The following is a 26,011-nucleotide window of genomic DNA, read 5'->3' as shown; positions in this document are numbered from 1 at the left end:
TCCTCATGACCTTATCTCGGATCGGCTGGAGACGATTACAGAAATGAAAGCTTTCACTAAATCTGCTGAATACCTCCACATACATCCAGCAGCTGATGGACTTTGTAACTATCTTTGTTCCCAAATCTCTATTTGAGGCTTAAGTGTTTAAATCTTATTTGCACAGTTGTTGCTATTCCTTGTAATTAATCTGCTTTTATATGGTGCTCAGATGCACACTTTGTTGTCTGAGAATGCCAATTTTAACTGCAGAATTATCTTATACTGTAACTTTGCTTTTATTACACACACTTATTTCAAATTTTAGCTATTTTACCTTTGGTGAATTTGGGTGCTTCTATTTGTCACTTTGCTGCATTTCCCCACTGAGGGGCTATACAGGACAGCTCTAGTCTATTTGATCGAAATCCACATGCACATCTGCGCGTTGACCACACGGAGGCGGGTTTGAATCAGATTGAACAGCCAATTATGTCATCCGTGATTACAGTCTGCTCGATCTGCTTTCATCATGATCGACCATGCCACCGTTCTGAAGTGTTTTCACCACTTCCTGCTGCATGCCTTTAAGATATACATCTGATGTAAGAGAAAATACTGGAGATGCTTCACCTTAAGGAGTGCAGGGTATTACATAACCTCCATCCATGTCCAGCACATCATACTCTGATTGCGTAATAACCTCAGCGCACTGGACATCAAGAAAGCAAAGTTCAGAGGGCAAGTCTGTTCAGAGAAATGCTTCAGCCAATGGAAGAAATAGATTATGAAATATAAAGGCAGTATAGCTGAGGAAAATTTCCTGCGGTCACCCGCAGTTTAGAAATTAAATTAACTCCAACGAGGTTCTGATAAATACTAAATTGCTACTGTGTGCCTAATGCTCTGTTTGCTTATTAGCAGAAATAAATGTAAATATAGCTTGAATACAGCTGTCGTTGACATCCTCCTCCATTCATGTTTATGAGCGCTCCGCTGTTTACTGTAGCAGCACAATTTCAACAACAATACAGAGGAAGGCGTTAAATAGCTCCTCGCGCACGGTGGCAGCCAATCAGCGGCCCGGTTTCTCTTCAGCATCTCGCAGGGGATTGAACCATCGGGCAGATTTGAGAGAACGTAGCGGGGGAGGAAGGAGATCTGCGAGAAGGGCTCCGGATCGACGCGCAATATTATGATTTTCTGAAATCGACTGGGAGCGCTGAAGGATTACGTCACTGGGTGATCGAAACGGTACGGTTAATTAAAACTTGTACTAATGCGTCTCGTTTTGACTTATATGATTCATGCACGAATGCAAGTACAGCTGATTTGCAGAGTCCTGCATGTTTCTTTTAACTCTGATTTTTAATTAGCCTTTTCAAGCAGCCAGGTCATCTCGGTACATTTTTTTCTTTTTTGCATTGACAATCTTCTATATGTGGCCGACAATAACAAACGGATCACGTGGACTCTGTGTGAAGCTGTCATTTGCACATTTATGTAACATGTTTCTTTCTGAAAACGCTCTCAGATGCTCTTCAGTCTACAGCAGCTGCGGCCATATTCAGTAATATAAACATGATGAGCTTTCTGCCACAGTGAAGGGTCCTCTAGTAAACATCATTTACGTTTCTGAATGATACGGGGGCTTGTATGCTGTAGCCTTTACGTCAAGCTGTTGTTTTTCTGTAGGTGGTTATATAATTATCAATGAAAAAAAAAAGTTCCCCTCCCTCTTATATTAGCTTCCCGAAAAATGGAGGACAGGATGTTCTTGTGATTATAGGGACCCCTGGTAAAAGTGTGTAAACAGCCTTTAAAACATACCCATCTTTTATAGCAGTATCATAAGCTCACACAAAAAAAATGTAGGAACTTCTTTTGTTTAGGCATAATTATTTTTCGTAGAAATCCTACGAGGCACAATTCCTGGTGCTGTTCTTAACATTTTGTTCAATTAAACAACATCTAATCTTCTAAAACATTTTGCAAGGTTTAAGCATAATAAGAGAAGAATCTTTGACCGTCTCTTTAAATTCAACACAATCCTGAGTTCTTGCTTAACCTCTCTTCTCTTTAACTAATGGTCAAATGTAAATTTGTTTTTACGCTTTGAATCATTATCCTGCAGAAAGAAACAATAATCAGACACAATTTTATTTTAAATCTATAGTATTCCAAGTGACACCTAAAAAGGTTCCTCAGACCTTTTTTTTTTTTTTTTAAACCGGCCCACAGGATCACAAATCCTTCACTGTGCTCCACAGCAGACCTGAGATGCCTTTACACACATTCAACCTAAGTTTTACATTAAGCCCACTTGGGAAGTTTGCTGCTGAAAAGCTCAATCTTGTTCTCATCTGACCAAAGCACATTGACATCCTTGTATTGTTTGGCAGATTTTTGCCACTGTGGTGGAAACATAAAGTTGCGACCAGCCCCGTTTGTCACAGTTCAAGCTGTCAAACTTTCTCATTTGTACATATTAACAGAGAAGACATTCTCTTCTAGCCACTTTCTGATTGATCACAAACAGTACCTGAGTGGCAAGTTCTCTTGTCCTTCCCAGTTTGAAGAGTGGCTATATGAGGAATGAGCCTCTGTGTCACATCATATTTATATTTCATGGAAACAGGATGATGATGTTTATTACTGTTGTTGCCTCATTTATGACTGGCTAAATGCTGCAGGCAGCTTGGTTTGGACCATAGCTGTTTCTTCTTGAATATCTGTGTTGTTTACAGATAGCTGTAAACATCATAGATATGTTTACAGCTGTCTGCAAACATATCAGCTGTGTAACTCAGCAGAGTGCGCTGTATATGTAATTGCTGGAAGCATTAATTGAAACGTAGGGTTGTAAAGAGTGTGAAAAATAACTGGTGGTGTTTGTGAAAACAAATGATTTTCGATGTTGATTTTTTTTTTATTTCTTCACCAGTGGCATATCAAAATCAAAGGTTGAATTCATGAGATAATGATACTTCATTAAAAGATTTATCTATTTTAAGACTTTCTTCTCATTTTTACCAAGGGAGTGCAATAAACGAGTCCATCGCCACACTGTAATCACATCATTATACTGCAAAGCTGTTTGACAGCTAATTAATGATAGTCCAAATAGTCTCAAACTGAGATTTGGTTACAAATGTGATCATAGAAAAAAAATTCTGTTTTCTTCTTACTGCTTGCCTCTGCTGCCATATTCTCCCCAGAGGTTGAATTGGGTTTGCCTCAAATAAAGACATGGTGACTTGAGTTTGTCCCAGATTTCAGCACAGCTTAACGTTGCGCTAGTTCAAGAGCCTCTGGGCTCTGTCACAAGCAGTTAACCTCAGAGTGTACTGTAAATTATCTCATTTTGTTGGTGATGGCTCAAATCCCACAGATCTTTATAGAATCAAGAGAATGTTCTCAGAATAAATAGGAACCGTAGATCCATATTTATTTGGAGGGGGAGAATTAGGAGAGTTGAACTCTTAAGCAGCCAAAACGTTCTAACATCCAGTCTGCTTTAATCAAAAATAACATGAATCATGCTTTTCCCAGGAGACTTTGCTTCATCTTAGCTGTGTTGGTGACACCTTTGTGTATTTGATCATGCATCTTTCTTTTTTTTTTTTTTTAGTAAAATGAAACAATTGCAACAGAACCATTGGGCTTTCTCATATGCTGCCTGTGCTTCTCGGGATGTGGCTGCCAACAATAACTGCTGCAGTTTGTTTAAAACATCTCTATATCCCTCTGCCTGCCAAGATATTTGAGTCACCAAGCAGTTTGGATTACTGTAGAGACGAGGACTCTAAGACAGAGTGTTGGTGATCTTAGACTTTGGGCTCAACTTTGTGATTTTTTTTTTGCTTTTTTATGCTGTGCAGCAGCAGAGTGAAGAGGGGACTGTCATCAAACTGGGCACCGACTTGGAGGCTGTATTTAGATTAAGTAAACCTTGTTTAATAAAGAGGCTGGGATTGTTGTGTCTTTTGTTGAAGCATGCTTGCAGCTCCGGAGTGAGTCTGGTTGTATCATCTATTACGTAAGCATTCAAGAAAAACGGATAGAGGAGCGCAAATTACAAAGAACATCACTTTTCTGGATTTAAAGGTGAGGCTTTAAAGTTACTTTTTTTTCCACAACTTTTAAAGTCAATGGAACAAAAAAGCTTTAAAAGGGTAGTTCATGATTTCTGAAGTAAGGCTCCCTTAAAAATGCTATAGGCCAATAACCTCTTACCTGCAGTAGATAATCTCAACCGTCTTGGTGTCTTTATTTAGGGATAATCTAGATCAGTTGAACCTGGAGGCTGAAATTAATGGCTAAACTGATAAGGGCCAAGATTTCTACTGTCTGTTAATTAGTCTTTTTTCAGTCTTATCAATTTTGGGATATTTCTATTTTATGAACCTTTAATCCATTCTTACGCTTGCATTGGTTGGTTATTTACAGACAGACTGATAATTATTTACCTGGGAAATGAAGGCAGGAGGCAGTGCACCACCAATGCTCTTTCTGTGTTAAACTTGTCCTGTGAGTCTCTTGGGTATAATTTCTTCTAAGAGAGAGTCGGCATAAGTGGTTGCTTTGTTTGTGTTTTGTGAAGGTTATTTGACTATATTTCACTTTTGCATATTAAATTGAAAAATATACAAATAAAGTAAAAAAAAAAAAAATTCCTGTGAATGGTTTGTGTCTGGGTCGCAGTAGCCGATGGAATAAAGCTCTTTCAAAAATATTACTATTACATCCATTCAAGTAAATGCTGCTTTATTCATTTTTACATGTGCTGTTCTCAGTTTGTGGTATATAAAGGAAGTCCTGTAGTTGGCCATCACCTTTAATATTAATGTAATGTGTAAATCATCATCATCAACTGTTTTTCAATATGTAACTCATATGTAACATGAATAAACACAGATGAGGTTTTGAAAAAGAATTAAATCCTACTGTTCTAGATGTGAAATAATATTAAAGTCAGTTTCAGCTAAAACATATTTGAAAAGATTGGTCATCTTTTGATTATTTACATATCTTTTTCACACACAGTTGGAAGATTCAAGGTAGATGTAGAAAAAAAACACCTTTGGATTTACTAGATTTGTTTAACTAAAAGTGCTTATTGTGCAGAAAATGATCTCTTTTTGTCATTCTGCTTTTTACAGATTGACACTGAGAGTTTTGTAGCCTGATGTTAGCTGGTGAGTTAGCCAGGCTAGCTGCTCTTGTGGCTTAACACACATGCTGCTCTAGCCCGTGTGTTGACTGTATTTTCAAGCAAGAAATACCTTATAAACAGCAATGGGTGGTGCTCCTTTAGTTTCCATGCCTCGACTTTATAAACATTTCACTGTGTGGGAGCGACTGCAATGTGTGCCAGAAAAGGTAAGGGAGGGGTAGTAGTGAGGTGTTACTTCACTCCACATAGCCGGACAAGACTCTAGTCACTCTAGCGTTTTATAAAAATAACTTTTAACAGCATAAATGGAGGAATATTTGGGGGATTTTGAAACCATAACTTATCAATTTATTTTTTGGAATACCAACCCATCCCTATTTCTCAAATTTTTAACATAACCAGTTAAAACTTGGACACATCTGGCTTAGTCCTGTAAGTTGAACCTGTTTCAGTTTGCAGCCGTGAATGTCTGATAAGGTCACATTCCAGAGCATCTGTCTGGGAAGGATGCTGGTCTGGACAGAAGACAGATGGGATCTCTGCATGCCCACTCACTGTGACGCCCTGATGGAGGTGTACACTGTCTTCTTGCTCCACCACTCGCACACATCACTTTGACAACAGTGACATCACTTCATGAGCTAAACACCATCTGTCAAATTAGCAGCGTAGTCTTTTCTCTTCAGTACCGATGTATTTCAGTCTTTATGTTTCGTTTACCTTCTCAAGAGCAAATCCAGTGTTTTTGGTTACGGCACACCCATTGTTGCTATGAATAGAATCAGTTCAAATTGGGTCAGTTTATTGTTAAAGCATTCATCTGTGCAGTGGAGGGCCAGAAGGCAAGCGTATGTAAGCATGCTGTCATCCAGTCGCAGATTTGTCTCTGGAGATCTGCCTCTAACCAAATGGCAGCTCGTTTGTATGGAGCAAATTGGAGCAGAAAACATGGCACAGTTGTAAAATGATCATTGTGCTGATCAAGTTTCAGTGAAACGATGCGGCCCCATAAAAAAAGACATGTTGGATTGCATTGTCTTTTTTTAAATGATTAAAAATGACTGTATCCCCTTAATGTTAATGGAGACTCTTTTATGTGTTGGTGCTGCTTAAGGAGGGTGAGCACTCAGGCAGCTGAATTGTCATAACCATTCTATTTTCAGGGTGAACGGATGACACAACATACAGTTTATAATTATTTAGAAATATGAATTGGGAACACAAGTTTGATTCTGTGGATTTTCTACACCCAGAATTATATTCATACACTCACATTGGCAAGGCATATTAGGAAGGTTCTAAAACAAATTATGCTTTTTTGCAGCCATCAACGAGATCATGTCATAATGCTGGCTGGATATTTGAAAAACTTTCTATGGTTGGTTTTCTAGCTTTTCTATGAACTCTACCAATGCTGCCAAGAAGAAGGATTATAAAACTGTTGTTTTTAAAACCACTGCATTTGTATGTTGGATTATCATCAATGTACCATAAAAGGACTGGTGAAAAATCAGCCTGAAAAGCCAAATTAAAATGAATACATACAGGGTAAACAGAGCATTGGCAGGAAAGACATTCAGTGTGTAAGTGTGATTGTGGCTTTATGTCTGCATTTTCGTCTAAGTTATTTATACAGCTTGGTTGCAAAACCGTAAAGCTGATGGGATAGGTATTATTGCATCTAATCTATGTGAATCAATTGACCTTTAATATTTGTGATTAAATTAATTTATTGGATAAAACAGCACACCGACTTGCTCACACTGGCAATAAACATGGTATTTAATAATACTGTTGCATGATATTCTCTCATCTTTTTCTCCACTGTCACGTACATCGCTGCATGTAAGAGTTACAAATTTAGCTGGAAAATATTTTTCACCCATGGATGTGTTTTATACTTGCAAACTGATTATCCTTAAAGAATATTCATGGTTTTTACTTCCACCTTCACAATTATTCATCCTGACCTGTGCCCTGATTACATCAGTACTAATAATTGTATTTGTATCCTCTGGGCATCATCCAAAAACATCTAGTTCACAAATAAACTGCTCCTATTATAATCGGTGCCTCTGCCACTACATACTTCTTTTCTACAACTCTGTTACTTCCCAATTATTTACTGATCTTATGGTTTTATCTCTTACGTTCTCTATGACCCAGTTCCTTTATTACATTGATATTTTTCCTCGCATGACGTCATTTTCTTTCTTTATTACTCATATTACCATCTTCATCCTCATGTTCAGGTTGGATTCTCTCTCTGGGTCATGAAAGACCAAGTTGGAGAAAGAGGGTTAGTTTTTTTTTTTTTTTAAATCAATTGAAGTGCTTTATATATAAGCAAGTAGATCATGCTAAACAAATTTATGTAAAATTTTGGGTGTTTTTATTTAAGGTAAAATGTGGAAATCTCTAATCGTTCCATGCCCAGATGTAATGTTTAAATCCTGATTCACAAAGCACTTTTTTAATACTGGCTCACTTTATTCAGTCATTTTCTGTTTTTGAAAATCACAGGCAGACCTGCAGAAAGGAAATGAGCACAGAGGTGACAGAGGGATAACGGGTAACAAGGATCGAAGAGCCAAAAAGCAGACTTTAAAATTAATTAGCATTTAAGCTGCCTAGTAAACATAATTTGATAAGACATCTTTGGAGTTTGATCGAATGGATTTGTCCGTGTTTGCTTTGTAGCTACAGAAGGATTTCTAGGTTTCTTCGTATGAATTTTATTTCATTTTGTGTTTCAATACTGTCACATTGAGGCCTTAGGGACCTCTATCTCATTTGTCTTGGCACAAGTGTTGGATGACATATGACAGAAAGCGCTGCTGTCAATAGTGTTGCTCTGCGATGTCACCATGTGTATGTGTTCAGAAATGGGCATGGGGTCAGACAGAGCAGCCACTCGCACCACACAATGGGTTCCTAGTGTCCATAGCTATAAATGCCATTATTCATACACATTAATAATCTCTTCTGTTTTCTCTTATAATGAGTGGCTTAATATAATGGCGTTATGCACTGTCCGTGTGTGGCACTTGAAAACGTGAACTTTTCTGAGTATTTAAGTATCATGTGTACTTAGTGAGGTCACAGTTGAGACTGTGGGTCACTTGGTCAAGGAGACAAAGCCCTTCGCTTTTGCCACAGCTTCTGGGGGTGAGTGAACGCTCTTTACCGGCGACTAAAGGGAGCAGATGGTTTAATCCACAGAAAGTTGCTCTTTCTCTGGATTGCATGTTGGATTTATCTTTTTTACTGTTGATTGTGAGTATTCTATTTTAGTGGCTTTGGGTCAAACCTTCATTTCTTTAAGGATGCTGAGCTAAGTATGGGGGCAGCAGAAAGGTGAGCAGAAACCCTTCAACTGGAATTAGAGTATTATGATATCTTCCTATAAATGTGCTACAGGCAGGACTACATTACGTTCACACTTTGTGTTTCGTTTTACCACCTTGTACAAGTATTAAAAGCTGACTTAAGGAGGAGTGAGGCTGCTGCTCTTTTATTTATAGATGCAAATCAGGTTGCTGTGTTTAGAGAGAAACCCCTCAGCTCAAACTGTGTGAAGTCATCCTGAGGAAAATAAAGAAAATAAGTCACAGCACAGCAAACCAATGCCAAATAGGAATATTATACTAAGGCTTTGATTAGGTAACAAATAATTTCAATGTCAACCTTAATCTTGTTTCTTTGGAGACTGTTGAAGTTAACACGTTTGTTCCACTTTGAGTTTTGGATGTTTCTTTGCATATTGGTGTACATTACATAGTCAGGTCAGAATCACTTTAAAATCATGATTGTTGCCATAAAGACTGGGAGGCTGCTTCATAAAATTTGGTTGTTTTCAAACTGCTTGTCTCTTTCCATTACTATGACGCAACAACTTGAACTGCATGTCTTAAAATATCAAGCTGCTCATTTTTATTATTAGTTGTAACCAAAAATGGAGCCTCTCCACTTTGCTGCAAACCCAGCTGGGTACATTTTGAGATGCATGATCAGGCTTTTACTGACCAATCCTAACTTCTCGTTCTTTTTCTGGTCTAACCTGCAAAATTCTATTTTGACCAAATTAGTTTAAAATTTTTTTTTTAAAGTTTTCTTATTGGAAGTAGCAGTTTTGAATCCAATAGAAAAATAAATAATTTCAAGATCTATTTTTATCTTTTATTTGGACTCAAAGGTGCTTTGGTGTACTTTAAATTCACCTCTGTGGGTTTAACTGGTGATGTGTTTGTAGACATAAAATGGTGGGAGTTCTGAATTTGGTATATGGCATTCTGATCACTGATTAGAGACACTATTAAGAGTTTTGTATAAAAATGGAAAAATAGACAAGTAGACACTTACCTAAATTATTTTTTAGCAATGCATTATCTAAAATGGTTATAGCTCTATCAACTGTTTCTAGAGTTTTATCCGACATGACACTTGCTTCTCCACTGCTCAATAAACGCATATTGTGTTCCTATTGATGTTCACATATGGAGTGGTTTGCTCAAGAGTAAGAGTTAGGCTAATGCTAACATTGTTCATCTCTGATATTTTAGTGTAGCTCCAGCCTACAGTCTATCGTGTGGAGACAAAAGCCACAGAAAAATGTTGTTCTGCTTCATACCACTTTGCTTTGAATCGCTTTACAATTTAATAACTATGTCTCAGCTGTGGTCAGACTCAACAGCAGCTGTTTAAGCATATTGAGCACAGCACTCAGAGTAATACACCTGACAGAAAACCTTAACCACCAATACAGCCTATCTCCTCCACAGTGAAAGACATTTTAATCAACAAAAACCTTTAGATTCTTCGGGTAAACCCAAAAAGATTTCCAAGCCGTACAGATGAAATAGGCCTTTTTTCTTAAAAACTGACTGTGCCTGTGGTTTGCTGGCTCACACCTTGGGTGTCACTGTCATAAAATCACAGACAGCAGCCCCAAAAGCAGGTCGTGAGAGTTGAGTCTTGTTAGGACCCATTTCAGTTCGTTTTTCATTGTACTTAATTGTGTAAATGTGATGCCATTCTGTCAAATACTGTAAATTAGCTTGTGGTGTAAATATATTACATTAATAAGTTGCTAAATACTCAGCTAATTGTGTGACTAAATTCAAAACCATGCAAAGTATTGCTAAAAAAAATGTTGAGTTTGAAATTTGATTAGAGTGTGATATCACGGCTACAAACGATCTTTTCCATATTGTATTTGTAGAAACATGACCGAGTGAGCGCTCTTAGGAGCAAATTATCTTTGACTTATTTTTCCTCTGTAACCTTGTCAACAAGAATTTAGGCAGTTAGAAGAAAGTAAACTGCTCACGGGTACTCCTTATGTACTTTATACACTTTGTACCTTGTAAAAATGTCGTCTTTGTAAGTATTTGTGTGTTTGGATGACACTCAGACATCTATTGTTGTTTCTTCTGTGGTTGATAAAATGTAGAGCAGAGTACATGATCTTTGAGTGTAGCATCTATTCTTGTAGAATTGACAGCGCGTTGAAGTAGCTGTTACTTTCATTGCGATTTTTTATTTTTTATTTATTTTTTGGACATTTTAATTCCTGCATTTCTGGTGGAAAATCTGCCTTTTGGATGCTGGTTTGTTATTTGCGCTATTACCTTTTATAGTTTGCACATTTGTTATGATGCGTAACCGTAACAACAAGGTAGTTTACAACAGCAGCTGAGTTCACCAGTGTTATTTTGTAATGCATGTGAAGTCATCATTTTTGTCGTTACTAAGATGCTGACGCAACACCCCAATGCATTTGTAGCAGTATCTGGTGATTTTTAATTACACTTCACCCTATGCTACACTGCCATCGCTTCAGCAGTTTAACAGCCCTCTACCACAGAAAGCAAGACACTGGATTTGTATTCCACAAAAAAGTCAAAGACTCATACATCTCCAAAGCAAGACCTCCTCTTGGAAAATCAGATCACAACATTGTTTTCTCCACTCAGAATATAAACCCCTTGTTCAGAGACAACCTTTAAAAAAAAAGGACTGTGAGAAAGTGGTCACAGGAAGCTAAAGAAGCTCCACGGGGTTGTTTCAACGTAACAGATTGGATTGCTCTGTGCAACCAATATGAAGAAGACATTTATGCCTTGACTGAGTGTGTGACTGACTATATCAACGTCTGAGTGGACAACACTATTTCCACTAGAACAGTCAGATACTTTTCTAATAGCAAGCCTTGGATGACCAATGATCTGAATGAACTGTAGACCAAAAAAAAGTCTTCAGTTTTCTTTATTAACAAGATCTGAAGAATATTGTGTTTTTAAGTCTATTCTCCTTTCTGTTCTGGGCTCTGTTTTTACTCGTATGCTATCGTAAATCACTTCCATCCTTATATTTTCTTCTTCATTTTTTTTTACAGCACAAGAAGAAACCAAAAATCATCTAATACAAGCATTTCACAGGACTCAAATTCCTATTCAACCATGGGAGACCAGAAGTAAGTTTCAGTAGTCATCTATTTAAACTAACATTATATTTTACAATGAATGAATATATGACTTTCTCCTTTTGATTTATTTGGCCTTAAATTCTACAGGTATTTGTTAATGAGTTTCATGTTGGTGCCAGAACTTATAAGGCATTTGTACACTCATCGTGAGTCTGGGAACACATCTAACGTTTCCAGCCCTCTGGGAAAATGTCGAAAACACCTTACAAATTGACAAGACCAAAAGCAAGTTGTGACTTGACCTCAGAGCATGATTGACTTTTTTTTTTGCCGCAGAACTGTTTGGACTTGCGTGGGATCTAATCCCATGCAGATATGGATTAGATCATATCTATAGCTGAAACCAGATATTTACATTCACTGAATAAAAAGAGACAAACAAAAAAATTTTCTTGCTGTCTGTGGTTAAAGCAGACCAAACCTTTCTTGTTTAAGCTTAGGTAGAATTACCAAAAATATTTATATTGTGCTGAATGCCAGAAAACTTGGGAAGAACATTTTTAGGGATTTTTTGTAACATTCTTTGAATTCAAAAATTAACATACATTTTGTCTGTATCAGGGACAATTGCCTTTTAAAATGTTTGACTTGGGTCAAACGTTTTGGGCCTCCTTCCACCAACTTCTGATAGCTAAACTAACACATTTGAGTTAACTGAAGTGGCTTAAGGATGACAAAATCAATGTTTTGGTGTGCTCATCACAAACCCCAATCTCAGTCCTTTGGAGAAGTTGGGGGAAGATCTGAAGAGACATGCGCGAATAAGGCGGCGTACAAACCTGACCGAGTTCCACCAGTACTGTCAGGAGGAGTGGGCCAGAACTCCTGGAAACTATAGGGAGAAGTTTGAGGAGGGGAGCAGTTATCCCAGATACTGATACTTCCTTTCTATCTGCATTCTTTTAAATTAATCCACCTTAATATATGTACTTATTTTATGAATTGTAGCGTTTTGCCTATGATAAAGTCGCTTTTTTTCTACAATCACATATATTTTATTCACTGCTTGTTCTTATTTTATCTAATAAGTCAATAATATGTTTTCAGAGGGGCTTTAGTAGATGTAAATTAAGATTTCCAGACGTACTTCTCATATTTAAAGCATGGCCAAACATACTTTTTCCGCCTGCAGAGACAACATAGACGACTTTAAAGTCCAGACAGCTAAGCACCCCAACATGAGCGCAGTCCCTCTACGGCCACACAGTGAACACTCTAAAGACCGAACATCCAAAAGGCTTTCGACGGAGTCTAATGGGACCAGTGATGGAGGCATGGGCTCGTCCACACCGGTGGAGATCACAGCTTTGGAAGAGTCCTTTCGACGCTTTGCCATCCATGGTGACACTCGTGCTACCGGCAAGGAGTTGCACGGCAAGAACTGGTCCAAACTCTGTAAAGACTGCGGTGTGATCGATGGGAAAAACATCACCCTCACTGATGTTGACATTGTTTTCAGCAAAGTCAAGTAAGTAAGCCATAAATCTCATGTTAAAATGAAAACATAATGCTATTAGTGCTCTTAAATGTTCCTGTTTATTCTACAACTATTTAGGCCAGATCTATAAAAATACATACTACTTCAGGCATGTTTGTGCATTTATTTTTGGATTCAAATGCTTTTGAAAAACTGATTGCTCCAGATCAGGGTAAGATAAAATCACTGTGAGCTTATTATAGACCAAGAAAGCTCACAGTCTTCATTAGGTACGAAATGATGACATCTGTTCATGTGTTCATTTAATTCAGATGAAGCTCTCCATCAGAAAGCAGCCAGAGCTAAAGGCCAGATATGGCTCATCTTTTATCTCCTCAGGCTTTGCTGATTCATATTTTAATGTCTGATTTTACTGATGTAGAGTCGCTACAACAATGATTGTGACCTCAATATCGTTTGACAGCTAAAGAAAAGGTTTTTATCCGCACAGCTAAACTAAACCATTACCAGGGTATTTTTTTTATTTGTCTTTGGCCATAAATATGCTATTGTTAACAGCGTATGTGATAGTCACAAATAATTTAGAAAATAAAGTTTACATTTAAACATGTACAGCATAGACAATTTAACTAAATCCTGCAAAGTTTGGATTTGTTAATTAATTGTAAAGTTTCTGTTTTGCTGGTGTTCAAGAATGTATTTGTTTTTAGCAGTTTTGATGTAGATGGAGGTCCTTATTAAAACTGAAAAAATAAAATTATCCTTATATTTCATGTTAGTTAAATGTATTATTTACAGTTATTAGTAGAAATGTATGATAAGTACTTAAAAGTTTGACATATAGTATTATTCTGAATAATATCAGAATAACACTGATTATTCTGGTATTAGAGAGAATAATTTAAAAAAGTGGTGATGAAAAATTTGTACTTAGAATCCCATTGCAGTCTTATTGTTAACAGACGGTACGGCTGCACCTGAATATCACTGCAAAGCCCGTCAAACACAAATGCTGCTCATATAAAAAACAACCGCTCATCTGAATAAAAAAATAATAATATAATTTTCAGATTATTCAATATTACTATACCAAGACACCACATGCATTAACTAGTATCACTAAACAGCACACTATAGTAATTCTGTTTCCAAAGACATTGATATTTCTGTTCTTAGAACCAACTGTGGAAAAAAAAAGTTCTAATAATAACAACCCCAATAGGACTTTTAGTATTTTGGTATTGCAAAAAAATAAAAAAATAAAACATTATCCTAAAACCAGATCCTAAATTAATCACCTGGCTTTTAAAAAATGTATAATTGGAATGAGTGTACATTATATACCTGTATAATCTTTCTTTTTAACTGAGACATTAAAGGGATACATGTCAGACATGTAGCTTGATTGGTTGCTTGTGCATTACCTTATTTTAGTCATTAATGTTTATTAATATATCCATGAAAACTAACCTTTGCCTTCCTCACCTTTGCATTAAGTCAAGGCATTTTTTGTTGTTTTGAGACACCTGCAATGACACCATCTCTGTTGGCATGGGAATGATTTTCTTGGCAAGTACAAAAAAGGATCTAGTGGGTGACTGTGCAGCTTTGTTTACACCCCGATCTGTTGGCCAATACTGAGAAATGTGCCAACAACGTTCTGCAGAATCACTGCAGACATGTAAGAAACTAAAAGTGGATCCTGTCTTGTTAGGCTTGGTGGATTTGCGCTCATTTGCATACAATAAGTCTTACATGTAAATGTTGCATCTCAAGTGCTGAGGATTATCAGGTACACCCACAGTATATTGTGAAGAATACTGAAGTATGATCAGGAGATTTGTGTACAGTTCAGAGCCTCCCAGGAAAGCAGAGATACAGTAGAGCGAGGGGCGAAGTTTTGTGTAGTTTCTTAATTCAAGCATATCTGAGCAGGGGAAGAAGAGCCTCCATTCTTGATTATTACACCATAAATTTATTTTTAACCTGGGTCAGTTTATTTATTTATTTCACACACACAACTAAACTCGCACTGGCTAATCACAGTACGGCTCAGGGAATATGGCAGTATGCTGCAAATGAAGGTCTGTCTCTGCTGCAGCTCAGGGCACAAAAACATAGCATAAGCCATGGGCGACAAATAAATAATTCACAATTAATTAGTATCAGCGTATGACAGGGGATTTATTTTCTAGAGTTACTCATATTTTACATTTACTCCCTATTGGACCTGATATTGCTTGGGCCTTTTAATATTTTGCCTTTTTTTATTGGAGCATATTTCAATTCTCTCTCTCTCTCTCTCTCTCTCTCTATATATATATATATATATATATATATATATATATATATATATAAAACCATTTGCCATTTCTTGTAAGAAACTGAGCATGTCAGCATGGTGAAACAGAAAAGAGAGATGTGTTGCAGGAGCAGCAGCTGAAAGTCCAGCTTCCTCTCTGACCGTAGACGGCATGAAACAGACGCACAGGATCAGAGCTTCAGATGTTCGCCACTGAATGATCTCCAAAACAAAACCACCACCGGGTCACCGAAAAAGTCAAACTGATAGTAAAGCCCAAACATTTCTTGTTTGCTGTAGTTCGTTGCTATGACAGCACGGTTGCCTGGGGAGACCGTTGGCTTTATAGGCTGTTGTTTGGGTGATTTATCTCCACAGCAATGGCTGTTTGTGTTTGTGTTACTAAGGGCTTTTGATGTAGAAGTGAAACGGGCAAAAGGCGAGTCAAACTGAAGTGCTCTCAGAGCAGCAATGATTGATGACCGGATATTTTCAAAGTGTGATCTGTTACATGGGAATTGAACACCTTCACAGATACTTGGTTGTATTCTAATCATTCTTCTTATCTCATATTATGATCAACTAAATCTGGCTGAATACTGTCTTACGAGACTTTACAAGTTTTCATCCTCCTTGAACTTTTTTCGCTTTTATAATGTCCCAGCCACAAACTTCAATGTATTTTATTAAGATTTGATAACACAAAGAAGCTCACAATTATGAAGTGGGAGAAATAAGATGCATGGCTTCCAAATCTCTCCACAAATAAAAACTGAAAAGAGTGACATGGATTTGCATTTTGACCACTTCTAGAGCCACCTTTGGTTGCAGCCACAACTGCAATTTTTTTGAGGGTATACAGAAACCCTCAAATCTTATGTCTTTTCCCATCTTTTTAAATATTATACATTGTGTTTAAATCCCAATAGAATACAATGAAGTTTTTAAAATTTCATGGTATTTAAAAAGCACCATTTAACTAGTCTGAAATGGATTGTAGCTACATGCATTTAATAGGATCTATGTTAATTATTTTAGACTTAAATGTAATTAGACATTTAAATTACCCATTTGTCCTTTAAGATGTCTTAGGATGGTTCATGTTGTCAGCCTGCAAAATGATAAAAAAAATTAACTGAGCCCTTTTAATCTGTTCTGAGAGATCTGTTGATAAAGCAAGCTTTAAAAGCTGTGGTTTTGCTGGAGCATCTCCAGATGTTTATGTAAAATGAGATATCACCCAACCTTTCCTCTCTCATTTTGTTTCAAGATAACAGGAACGTCTCAGCAAAACGTGGAACGTGGAAGCAAAAATACCGAAGACATTTTACAGTCATTTTTGGGGTTTTATGCTCACATAGTTGCAAGTAAAGCTTCCCCAAATTTAAACTCAAGTCTCCTTCTGCTCCAACTTTTCAGGAAGAAATCCTGCCGAACCATCACGTTTGAGGAATTCAAAGTGGCACTTGGAGAGCTGGCTCGGAAGAAATACAAAGAAAAGACCGGAGAAGATGCTGAGGCCGAGGTCTTCAAGCTGATTGAGGGGAAGGCGCCGGTCATCGCAGGAGTCACGGTAAGACTTCATCCGTCACAAAATTCATGTCAGTCTCACCAGCGATCGCCGTTATGACTCGAACGTTCTGCAAACCGCTCCACAGAGAGCTGTGGCCTCGCCCACGGTGAGCCGCCTCACAGACACCACCAAGTTCACGGGGTCGCACAAGGAGCGTTTCGATGAGACCGGCCGAGGGAAGGGGAAGGCCGGTCGGGTGGACCTCGTCGACACATCGGGATACGTATCGGGATACAAACATCGAGGGACGTATGAAAAGAAAGTGAACAAACCCACTGAGGGCCGACCCATGTGAAGGCAAAACATTTCATCAACTGCTAAGATGATTTTCTACAGAGTACTCCTAGAAAGCACAAAAGAATACAAGCTCATACATTTCCCAGCCCATTTGTTTTTATGTGTACGTCTGTGTGTAAGAGAGATTTTTTTAAAAAAAGATGGTTTTTAAACTATTCTCTGTGTGAGAACTGGAAAACTGTTTACATGTATTTTTACGAAGTCATCACCAGCTGGTACATTCCTGTCTGATAGCGAGTTACTGCCAAACACTGAGAAGAACCAATGAGAGGAACCGCTAGAGCCTCTTATGATACGGCCCCTTAATATTTAACAAGCACAATGAACAGAGTGCCAAGAACAAAAACAGAACAATTTCATTAAAAGGGAAAAAAAATTGCACTTTTTTTATTTGAAATATTTCTATTACCCTGTCTGGTGAAAGAATGATGTCGGGTTAAAGATGACTGGCGCACTTTCTGTTTGACACAGATATAACTGCTGTTTGTTTCGAGAACTTTAATCCCTCATTTCATCTTGAGTGCTTTTTTTCCACCCGCACTTATCAATTCTGTGTTTAGGAAGCCTGGTGTCCAGTTTTTAAGTTTCTTTCATTGACTCACTAAATAATGCGGAGGTTCCTCAAGCCGTTTGAATAATGGAAACACAAGTTTAAATTGTGTGCGTATTTTTTCAAGAAAATCTTGTAGGGAGTGATTGCATCGGTCCAATTATCCTGGTTAGACAGATGAAAAACATTACACCCTCAAAAAAATCTCAAATTAAGTCATATTTTTGTTTACAAGAGTAAAATCTCACTTTAAGCAATTTTTTAAAAAGTTATGCATCTGGCCTTTCTGGGCTTCTCTAATTTTGATAAATAGTCTACACATCTAAGACCAGGGAAGAAAATTAGAAGCATTATAATCTGGCACAACTTTTCTACTTTATAATTCATGAAACATAATAAAAGACCTGCCCTTTCAATAATAGTTTTTAAACATAATTATTCTTCTGATCTTTTGGTATTTAATTATATACAAACCAACATGCATTTAAAGCAGATTATCTTCCCCCACTGGCTAAGCTCAGTTGTACAAGATTGTATTTTCAACGTTTTAGTTATGTTATCTCCTTATCAGATTTATACACAGTAGCTCTAATATATTTGCTTTAAAGTTGTGTATATACTCTAAACTGTTTCTGCCAATTAGCCTAATTTAAGACACTGAATTTTATGTATTTAGTTTTTCTGTATTGCTGTACCTCGTGCATGTTGTGTATATTGCATTTGATTCAGAAGCATATAGATGACAGAGGTTTTTTGTTTTTTTTTCCTAAACTGCTGTGCCTGATGTGATTACAGACTACTGGTCAGACCTAAGTATTTCCTTGGTTAAAAAATAAATAAATAAAATTAAGTATTGAAACTGTGGGATCATGATCAAACCTTGTATTTGCCTGCAATGACTGTATGTATTTGTACTTGTACAAAGTAAGCTGTCCTCTAAAGCTGCCCTATTTGTCTGTACCTTTTTTGTGTAAGCTACTGTCATCTAAGGCACGGTAATTACCTGATGAAAGCAGGGGTTTAATGTTTACTTACATACTCTACCAGATACAAGGGAAAACTGCATACAACAATTTTTGTGTAAAGTATTTTTCCAACATAACACTATTGTGTGTAACACACTACCTGTAGCCTCAGCTGATGAAGAATCATGCATCGAGTGCAAAACTAGCAGCTTTTTGGTGTTAGCTTGAGTATCTTTGTGTTTTTAATGCCAAATATTGTGCACCTTTAATGTGGAGGAAATATTTGTTTTTTTCTAAAAAAAAAAAACAAACAAAAAAAACTTTTCAAGTACTATTGTGCCCCAGTGCATGCAGTGTACTACTTTTCTTGTTCTCAATGCCTCTAAAAGTGTGTACTTGATTTATATTGCATTACTGAAAATAAATAAGCAGAAAAGATGTATCCGTTTTATGGCCTTTTCAGGGGTTTGCTTCTGCAGCGGTCGCACCATCCGCTCAGTGACCTGTAAAATCCAGATAAAAGCAGCGGCTACATTCAGCTCGCTTCTACGGCGCTCAGCCAAGTCTCGTATGAAGGTTTGCAGGAGGAAAGTGTGCGTGTGTGAGCGGCTCCTCGGGCCCGAGGCAGACATATAAATAAAGTCGCAGTGCAGCTGCAGTCCTGATGCATTCAATCCACGGCAGCATAGAAAGCAGATGGATACACGGCTGACCTGAAAAAAAAAAGAAAAAAATTGCAGACACAATCTTGCCACAGATCCAGGAAATGCATCACGACCTTCGTAGTTTCCCCCTAAAATCATTTGTTAACATAACAGCCCTGACACGCTCTTATATACAAGCTTTCATGAATGAATTGCAGTTCTTTTAACTGTTTATATCAAGAGAACACCCCATATATAATCATTCAGAATAAAAGGACACCTCATTAAAATGCAAGCAGACTGTACACAATGTAAATGGCCTGAACTGCAGCCGTTCAAATTAAGCAGAAAATTACAAAAAATAATGTACCTATTGCTTATATGAAGCTTGGCATAATTCTGCTTTGATATGCAATCCTCGTGTCTCAATATGGCTTTAATGTTCCGCGGTTGCCCGAAGCTCAGCAAGCAAACATTCATTTGTAGCCACCAGGGACCTGCAGTATAAACACAAACAAGAAATCACACAAACAGAACCCAGCTTTGCTACAGTATTCTCAGGGTCCCTTATTGGGCTTTGACGTGACAGGCCGACAGACCAACGATACATGCTTTTGTTAAGAACAAATAAAAATATCTGTCAGGTCCCATTTCCTCTCATTCCATTACATAAAATCTTATGTAAACAGTTCCCTTCAGAAGTCACCAAATTAATCATTTTCAGTGAAGGCCTCAGAGGTTTGTTAGAGAACATTAGGAAACAAAGAGCATCATGGAAACATAGGAACGCAGCCGACAGACCAGGGATGTGGTTGTGAAGAAGATTAAAGCCAGGTTAGGCTATAAAACAATATTTCACCATTAGTCTGACACTTGATGAGTCTGACCTTTCAGGAAGAGTGACAAGAAGAAAGCCATTGTTGAAAGAAAGCCACAAGAGGTCCTCATGTAGTCCCTACATGAGGACCTCTTGTGCTCATGTACAAAATGTTGCAACATGCTTGCAACATGTTGAAAGCATGTGCAACAAGGTGACGTTGTTAGATGAAACTGAAATTGAACCTGGTTGGTTTGGTTTATGTGCAAATGTAACGTGTGTTGGAAGACTTGCACTACATATCACCCTAAAAATAATATCTTGGAACATGGTGGAGGCACCATATTCCTGTGGGAATGCTTTTCTTTGACACCATCAGGCAACTGGTCAATTGATCAGAAGATCGAGCAAACCTGAAAGAAACTTTGTAAGAAGCTGACAAACAATTGAGACCGAGTTGAAAGTCCACCACCCAGCCGGACAGATATCAAAGCTTACTTATACGTTGCAATCTAACTCCAATTAAAATCTATGGAAAGACTTGAAAATTGAATTTCATAGATGCTCTAAAAATGTCAACATTTAAACTGGAAAAAAATACAACAAAGTATTCACTTGGCTGCTTGGAATTCAAATAAATGCCACACTTTTCAAATTTTTACTTGTGAATTGTCGTGAAAACAGCTCCAAAAATATATTACTTTATGCAAAATGAAATATACCGTATTTTCCGGACTGTACAGCACACCTCACTATAAGCCGCACCCACACAGTTTTTAAAAAAAACTAGAAACATATATAAGCCGCACCGGGCTATAAGCCGCTGGTATCTCCACTGCTCTCGGTTTTCCACAAAGACACAGCGGAGGGCTGCGTTCTTAATAAATCTGCTGGACACATCCCTCCGTCTCCAACGCCGAACCAAGGATTCGTTCACGCTGAGCTTACGTGGAGCGGATATCGATCTGTACTACCAGATCGATATCCCTCAACTTAAAAGCGGCATCATATGAACTTCCTTGTGTTGTTTCCTTGATCAGGGGGTATGAGTTTGAAAACATTTCTCTGTCGTGCCTGCTGCTAGAATGTGCTTGTTCTAACTTTCTTCTTTGATTTCCAATTTTAACTTCCAATAATTCACTTCCTGCTAAAGAGCCCCCTGGTGGTTGAAGAAAAATCCACAGAAAAGCCGCACCGGGCTATAAGCCGCATGGTCCAAAGCGTGGGAAAAAAGTAGCGGCTTATAGTCCGAAAAATACGGTAAATGACTATAAAACACTTTTAAATCTATGGCCGTGACAAGTTAAAAGGTTGTGTGAATGCTTCTGGTGTTTGTGCAGGAAACCCAAGTATAAACACTGACCCAGGGACGATCTCCCATCTTTACCTGTGGCTTTCCTGAAGCATGTTTGACAGTTCTTGGAGTTTCTCGGCCTCCTGCACTTTTATCCGCAGGCCCTCGATCTCTTTCCTCAGCTCCTCCACTTCTGTCTGAGCCTCTGAGGATGAGCAAACGCAAAGAAGTGTTGTTAGTTTAGAAAACAGCCGGAACATGACTCACATTCATCTCTGGCGATCACACCCACCTCGGATCTGAGTAACCGGTGAACTTTTCATCATCGACTTCAGATACTGCCGCTCTAACTTGATGAGTTGTTTTTGCAGGGCGACATTTTCCTCCAACACGATCCTGAGCTGCTCGTTCAGTTTGCCCTGGATTAAAAGTGTCAACTCATGAACAACGTTCTTAAAGCTAAAGTATTGTTTGTTTTTTTAAGAGTGGAGGCAACTTACCGCCTCTCTACGAGCTTCCTCCAGCTGGGCGGAGAGGTCACACACTTCTGTTCTGTGCTCGTTCTCTCGTGAGAGCGCTTGAAAGCGAAGCACGTTCACATCCTGTCTTAAGGTCCTGACCTCAGCCTCCCGACTGGAAATATTGCTCTCCATCATGGAGAGGATCTGCACCGCCTGAGCTACAGCCAAAAATAGATCGGATGAGAACACATTCATCGTTTCTAGATCCTGAGATTGGATGCCTCAAATATTTTTTTTGGCCGGCTCACACAGGAAGCTGTTGTTGTGATGCAGCGATCTCTCCCCCCGCCAGTGTTTGTCCACCAAATTGAGGAGCATCTCCAGGGGTTTCCGGTAACCACCCTGAGAGGGGAATGCAGAGACATCAGCAAATATAATTAAACGAACATGGAATAATCCGAGGTTCAGCGTACCAATTAGTAAAGAAAACTGCCAACCTTTTTTTTCTTTTCAGCTTGCGGCTGTGGGTCGGATCTCCCTTCCGTCTTGTTAAAGCCCGAGTTGGTCAGCCTGGCCGGATATAGTACGGGGTTAGAGTGATCTGCGAGGTTTAAACCAGAAAGCAGCGGACTAGGAGGGCAAATGTCACCAAACGAAGAGCCACGGTGGTCACTTCGAGCTAGGAAAATGTGGCAGGTACACAGTTACTGATATGTCATGAAATAATTGTTGCTATTTGTTGACTTGTCCAAGTCTAGTGTAAAGGAGTTCACAGGAAATTAAAAACTCACCAGGATTCGCGGTAAAATGACCCCTGGCCTTGTGTCTGGTCAGGCTGGACGAGTCATTTTGTTTTTGTTTTCCAGGCAAAGTTTTGTGTTTCTCAAAAACAGGACCAAACGACACTTTTGGTCTTTCGGCTCCTTTCGGTGATGTTGAGCTTAGATTATGAGGTAGTGTGTTCATCTGTGAGTCTTTGGACTCAGCAAGAGCTGGGAAATTATAAAGAAGTAAAAATAAATGTTACAAACACGCTCTAGTTTAAAATAATTAAAATGGGCTCTGTCTCCCCCTAGTGGCAACTTGGACTGAACTTCACAACTCGAGCACAACTAGTGTTGAGTGTTAGATTCAAAAGGATGACGCATCAAAAACTGACCATTTAGACAATATATAGATAAAAGGGGAGAAAATTAGTTAAAAAGTTGCTATTGCTGAAATCTGATATTCTGACTAAGAGTCTTCTAAGAAATAATGGATGAGTTTGAACACTTACAGTTTTTAGTGGAGGAATACCGAAGGATGGACTTGGCCAATTCCTACAATAAAAAAACAAAAGAAGTCATTATTAGTAAGTTAAAAGATGAAGTAGTAGTTGGGACTTTAAAAGTAGTAACATTTATGGTGCATTTCGAGACATTTTGTAAGTTAAGATATAATTTTTGAAAATATTTCAAATGAGAAAACTTCCATGTGAACTGAAATCTCTCAAGATTTCAGACATTTTTTGCAATCCGATCAATAAAACAGTTTAATGTAAAACATGAAAAAAAAAAAGAGCAACTAATCACCTTCTTTGGAGTTGAACTCCTCTGCACCACAAAGTCATATGGCTCTTCTCTGTTAGGCTCTAAGTAAAGACGTCAGTTTGAAATTTAAGACAATTGTGGAAGAAGCAGATTATAATTTGCTGCTGAACTTTGAAATTTTACCCTCCAAAAGAGAGTCAGCTTCCCCTTGATCTCTGGTAGTTGCTTCAACAAAATTCAACAAAATATCGTTGCTGTGGGTCAGAAGAGAAAACCCGCTGGTCAAAAGGTCACAGCATTATTTTAAGCAAAATTCCAGATGGTCCATGCGAGAAAACTAAAACAGGATTTATGAACATAATCTAAAACATACTGCCAAATCAACACAACAATATTTCGCCATATGGAGGGCATTTCTCATTGCTCTCTATATGCCTTCATCCCTCGATCCTGGGAAATGTTAGAGGAAAGACTGCCTGCTGTCCGACTGACACAAGGTATTAATAGCAGAACTGCCAGTGATTCTGGTACTGGCAATTTAGTAAAATAATAATGTTTTCATCCTCTGAATAAACACACAGTGGTCTGAGTGAGATTATGCCATTGAAAGAAAAGAATATTTCTTATAAAGCTTCTTTCATATTTGTATCAGAAGTGCTAATAAAGGTACAAGGTATGATAGTGGTAAGATGAAAACATAATTAAATTTTGTCTAGAATGTGAAGACTTCCTGTGTTACCCTAGGCCCTGCTGTCCATCCAGGGACAAGCTGCTGTGCTGCAGAGAGGGATGTTGAGTGGAGAACTCAAGTATTGCAGCTTTGCGCTCCGTGTCTCTGACTGGAAAATTATCTGTAAAAGAAAGATCCTGAATGAATGACTGCACTTAATAAACAAATATCCAGGCCTGTGATGAGCACAGTGTGGACACCTTGAGCATGTCTTACCAAGTTTTCGCAGGCTGGGCATGGCGTGCACCAGATGTGGTCGATAGCCCGGGCAATTTTTAGTCAAAGGGTTTAGCCTGAGGTCCAGTTCCCTTAAAACTGGAAGTTCGTACAGCACTTGTACTTTTTCTAGGGATGGTACGCAGTTATAGTAAAGAATCAGCCTCTCCAGCTTCTTCAAGTGCTTCATCCCCTGGTTATATAAATAGAACAAACTTCAATCAGGAATAAAAATTGTTGTTTTTTCTTATAACTAAACACCATAATTGAGGTAAAAAAAAAAAAAGAATTTAGAGGAGATGTGTGAAAGACAGGACAACTGATATTCTATGTGAGAGAGACCAAATACTTTCATGTATTTTATTGGGACTTCATGTAAAGACAAACACAAAGTAGAACATGACTGTGAAGTGGAAGGAAAACGATACTTTTGTAGTTGTATTTAAGATGAGATTAAATTACATTCTGGAAATATTAGGTGACTGCGGGAGGCAATTACTCACATTAAATCTTATTTAAAGGTGTCAGACAAAAGGGACTGAATATATACATTACAGACCAAAAGTTTGGACACACTTTCTAATTCAATGGGTTTTCTTTATTTTCATGACTATTTATAAGGCAAGAAATCCCACTTATTAACCTGACAGGACACACCTATGAAGTGAAAACCATTTCAGGTGACTACCTCTTGAAGCTCATCAAGAAAATGCAGAGTGTGTGCAAAGCAGTGATCACAGCAAAAGGTTGCTACTTTGAAGAAACTAGAATATAAGGGGTATTTTCAGTTGTTTTACACTTTTTTTGTTTAGTGCATATTTCCACATGTGTTATTCATAGTTTTGATGCCTTCAGTGTGAATCTACAATGTCAATAGTCATGAAAATAAAGGAAACTCATCGAATTAAAAGGTGTGTCCAAACTTTTGCTCTGTACTGTATATGCACGTCACACTTTTACAGTTTTTGTTTGTAAAATAACATTCTTTTCTTTCCACTTAACAATTAAGCACTGTTTACTTGTGTTAGTTTGAACGGATTGAAGAAGAATGGCTTAATGAAATAGCTTCTGATACTGTCGTGTACAGAATGAGCTGCAGAGAAACAAACCTCCAACGAAACGATGGCATTGTAAGACAAATCCAGAGATTTTAGACGGCAAAAATTATTCAGCGCATTTCCAAGATGCCTGATTTTCTCCTCATGTGTCCCCGGGAGACTCAGTGTCCGAACATCACCTGTTTAAAAAAAATATTATTTATGCACTAAACAGCTCATGCTACGTTAGCTTTGGTTAGCTTCTTACCACCGTTCGGGCCTGGGAAAGAGTCTTATAGGTTTACGTTTTCAAAAGGAAAAGCTTGAAAGTGAATCATTTACCCTCAATGTTTACTCGGTTTTATACCGAGCGCTTTTGAGGGAGACCGTCTTACCAAGAAAAGGATGTTTTAACTGAAGTCTGTCACGTATCCATTGCTCTGTTAGTGTTGTCAAACACACCGCCGCCATACTGTTCGAACTTTTGCTGCGTCCACGTACCGTCGGAGGAACGAG

The 26,011-nt window shown here is 38.1% G+C and overlaps 2 protein-coding genes across 5 annotated transcripts; one reads left to right on the top strand and one right to left on the bottom strand.

The window, feature by feature from the left end:
• Positions 1-1,032: 1,032 nt before the first annotated feature.
• Positions 1,033-19,207, top strand: tppp (tubulin polymerization promoting protein). Of its 4 annotated transcripts, XM_032558298.1 has the most exons (6): positions 1,033-1,233; positions 3,611-4,086; positions 11,553-11,630; positions 12,775-13,110; positions 16,802-16,955; positions 17,041-19,207. In XM_032558298.1, exons 3-6 carry the CDS (start codon positions 11,617-11,619, stop codon positions 17,248-17,250), a joined length of 714 nt encoding a protein of 237 aa, XP_032414189.1. In that variant the 5' UTR covers positions 1,033-1,233; positions 3,611-4,086; positions 11,553-11,616; the 3' UTR covers positions 17,251-19,207. The 4 variants fall into 4 exon arrangements, with proteins under 4 accessions (XP_032414189.1, XP_032414188.1, XP_032414190.1 ...); XM_032558297.1 differs by lacking the exon at positions 3,611-4,086 and having other exon boundaries at positions 1,034-1,233; XM_032558299.1 differs by lacking the exons at positions 1,033-1,233; positions 3,611-4,086 and adding an exon at positions 8,341-8,431.
• On the bottom strand, positions 18,559-26,011 carry cep72 (centrosomal protein 72). The gene is made up of 15 exons (XM_032558293.1): positions 25,891-26,011; positions 25,568-25,695; positions 24,459-24,651; positions 24,252-24,363; positions 23,696-23,766; positions 23,555-23,613; positions 23,260-23,302; positions 22,775-22,975; positions 22,481-22,662; positions 22,292-22,385; positions 22,023-22,201; positions 21,815-21,941; positions 21,616-21,727; positions 19,782-19,908; positions 18,559-19,480 (listed from the first exon to the last, which is right to left on the bottom strand). Exons 1-14 carry the CDS (start codon positions 25,964-25,966, stop codon positions 19,848-19,850), a joined length of 1,638 nt encoding a protein of 545 aa, XP_032414184.1. The 5' UTR covers positions 25,967-26,011; the 3' UTR covers positions 18,559-19,480; positions 19,782-19,847.

Source organism: Xiphophorus hellerii, chromosome 3 (genome assembly GCF_003331165.1).
Source record: "Xiphophorus hellerii strain 12219 chromosome 3, Xiphophorus_hellerii-4.1, whole genome shotgun sequence".
NCBI lineage: Eukaryota > Metazoa > Chordata > Actinopteri > Cyprinodontiformes > Poeciliidae > Xiphophorus > Xiphophorus hellerii.
Note: the sequence above shows the minus strand (reverse complement) of the source record. Positions and strands in the feature narration are given on the sequence as shown.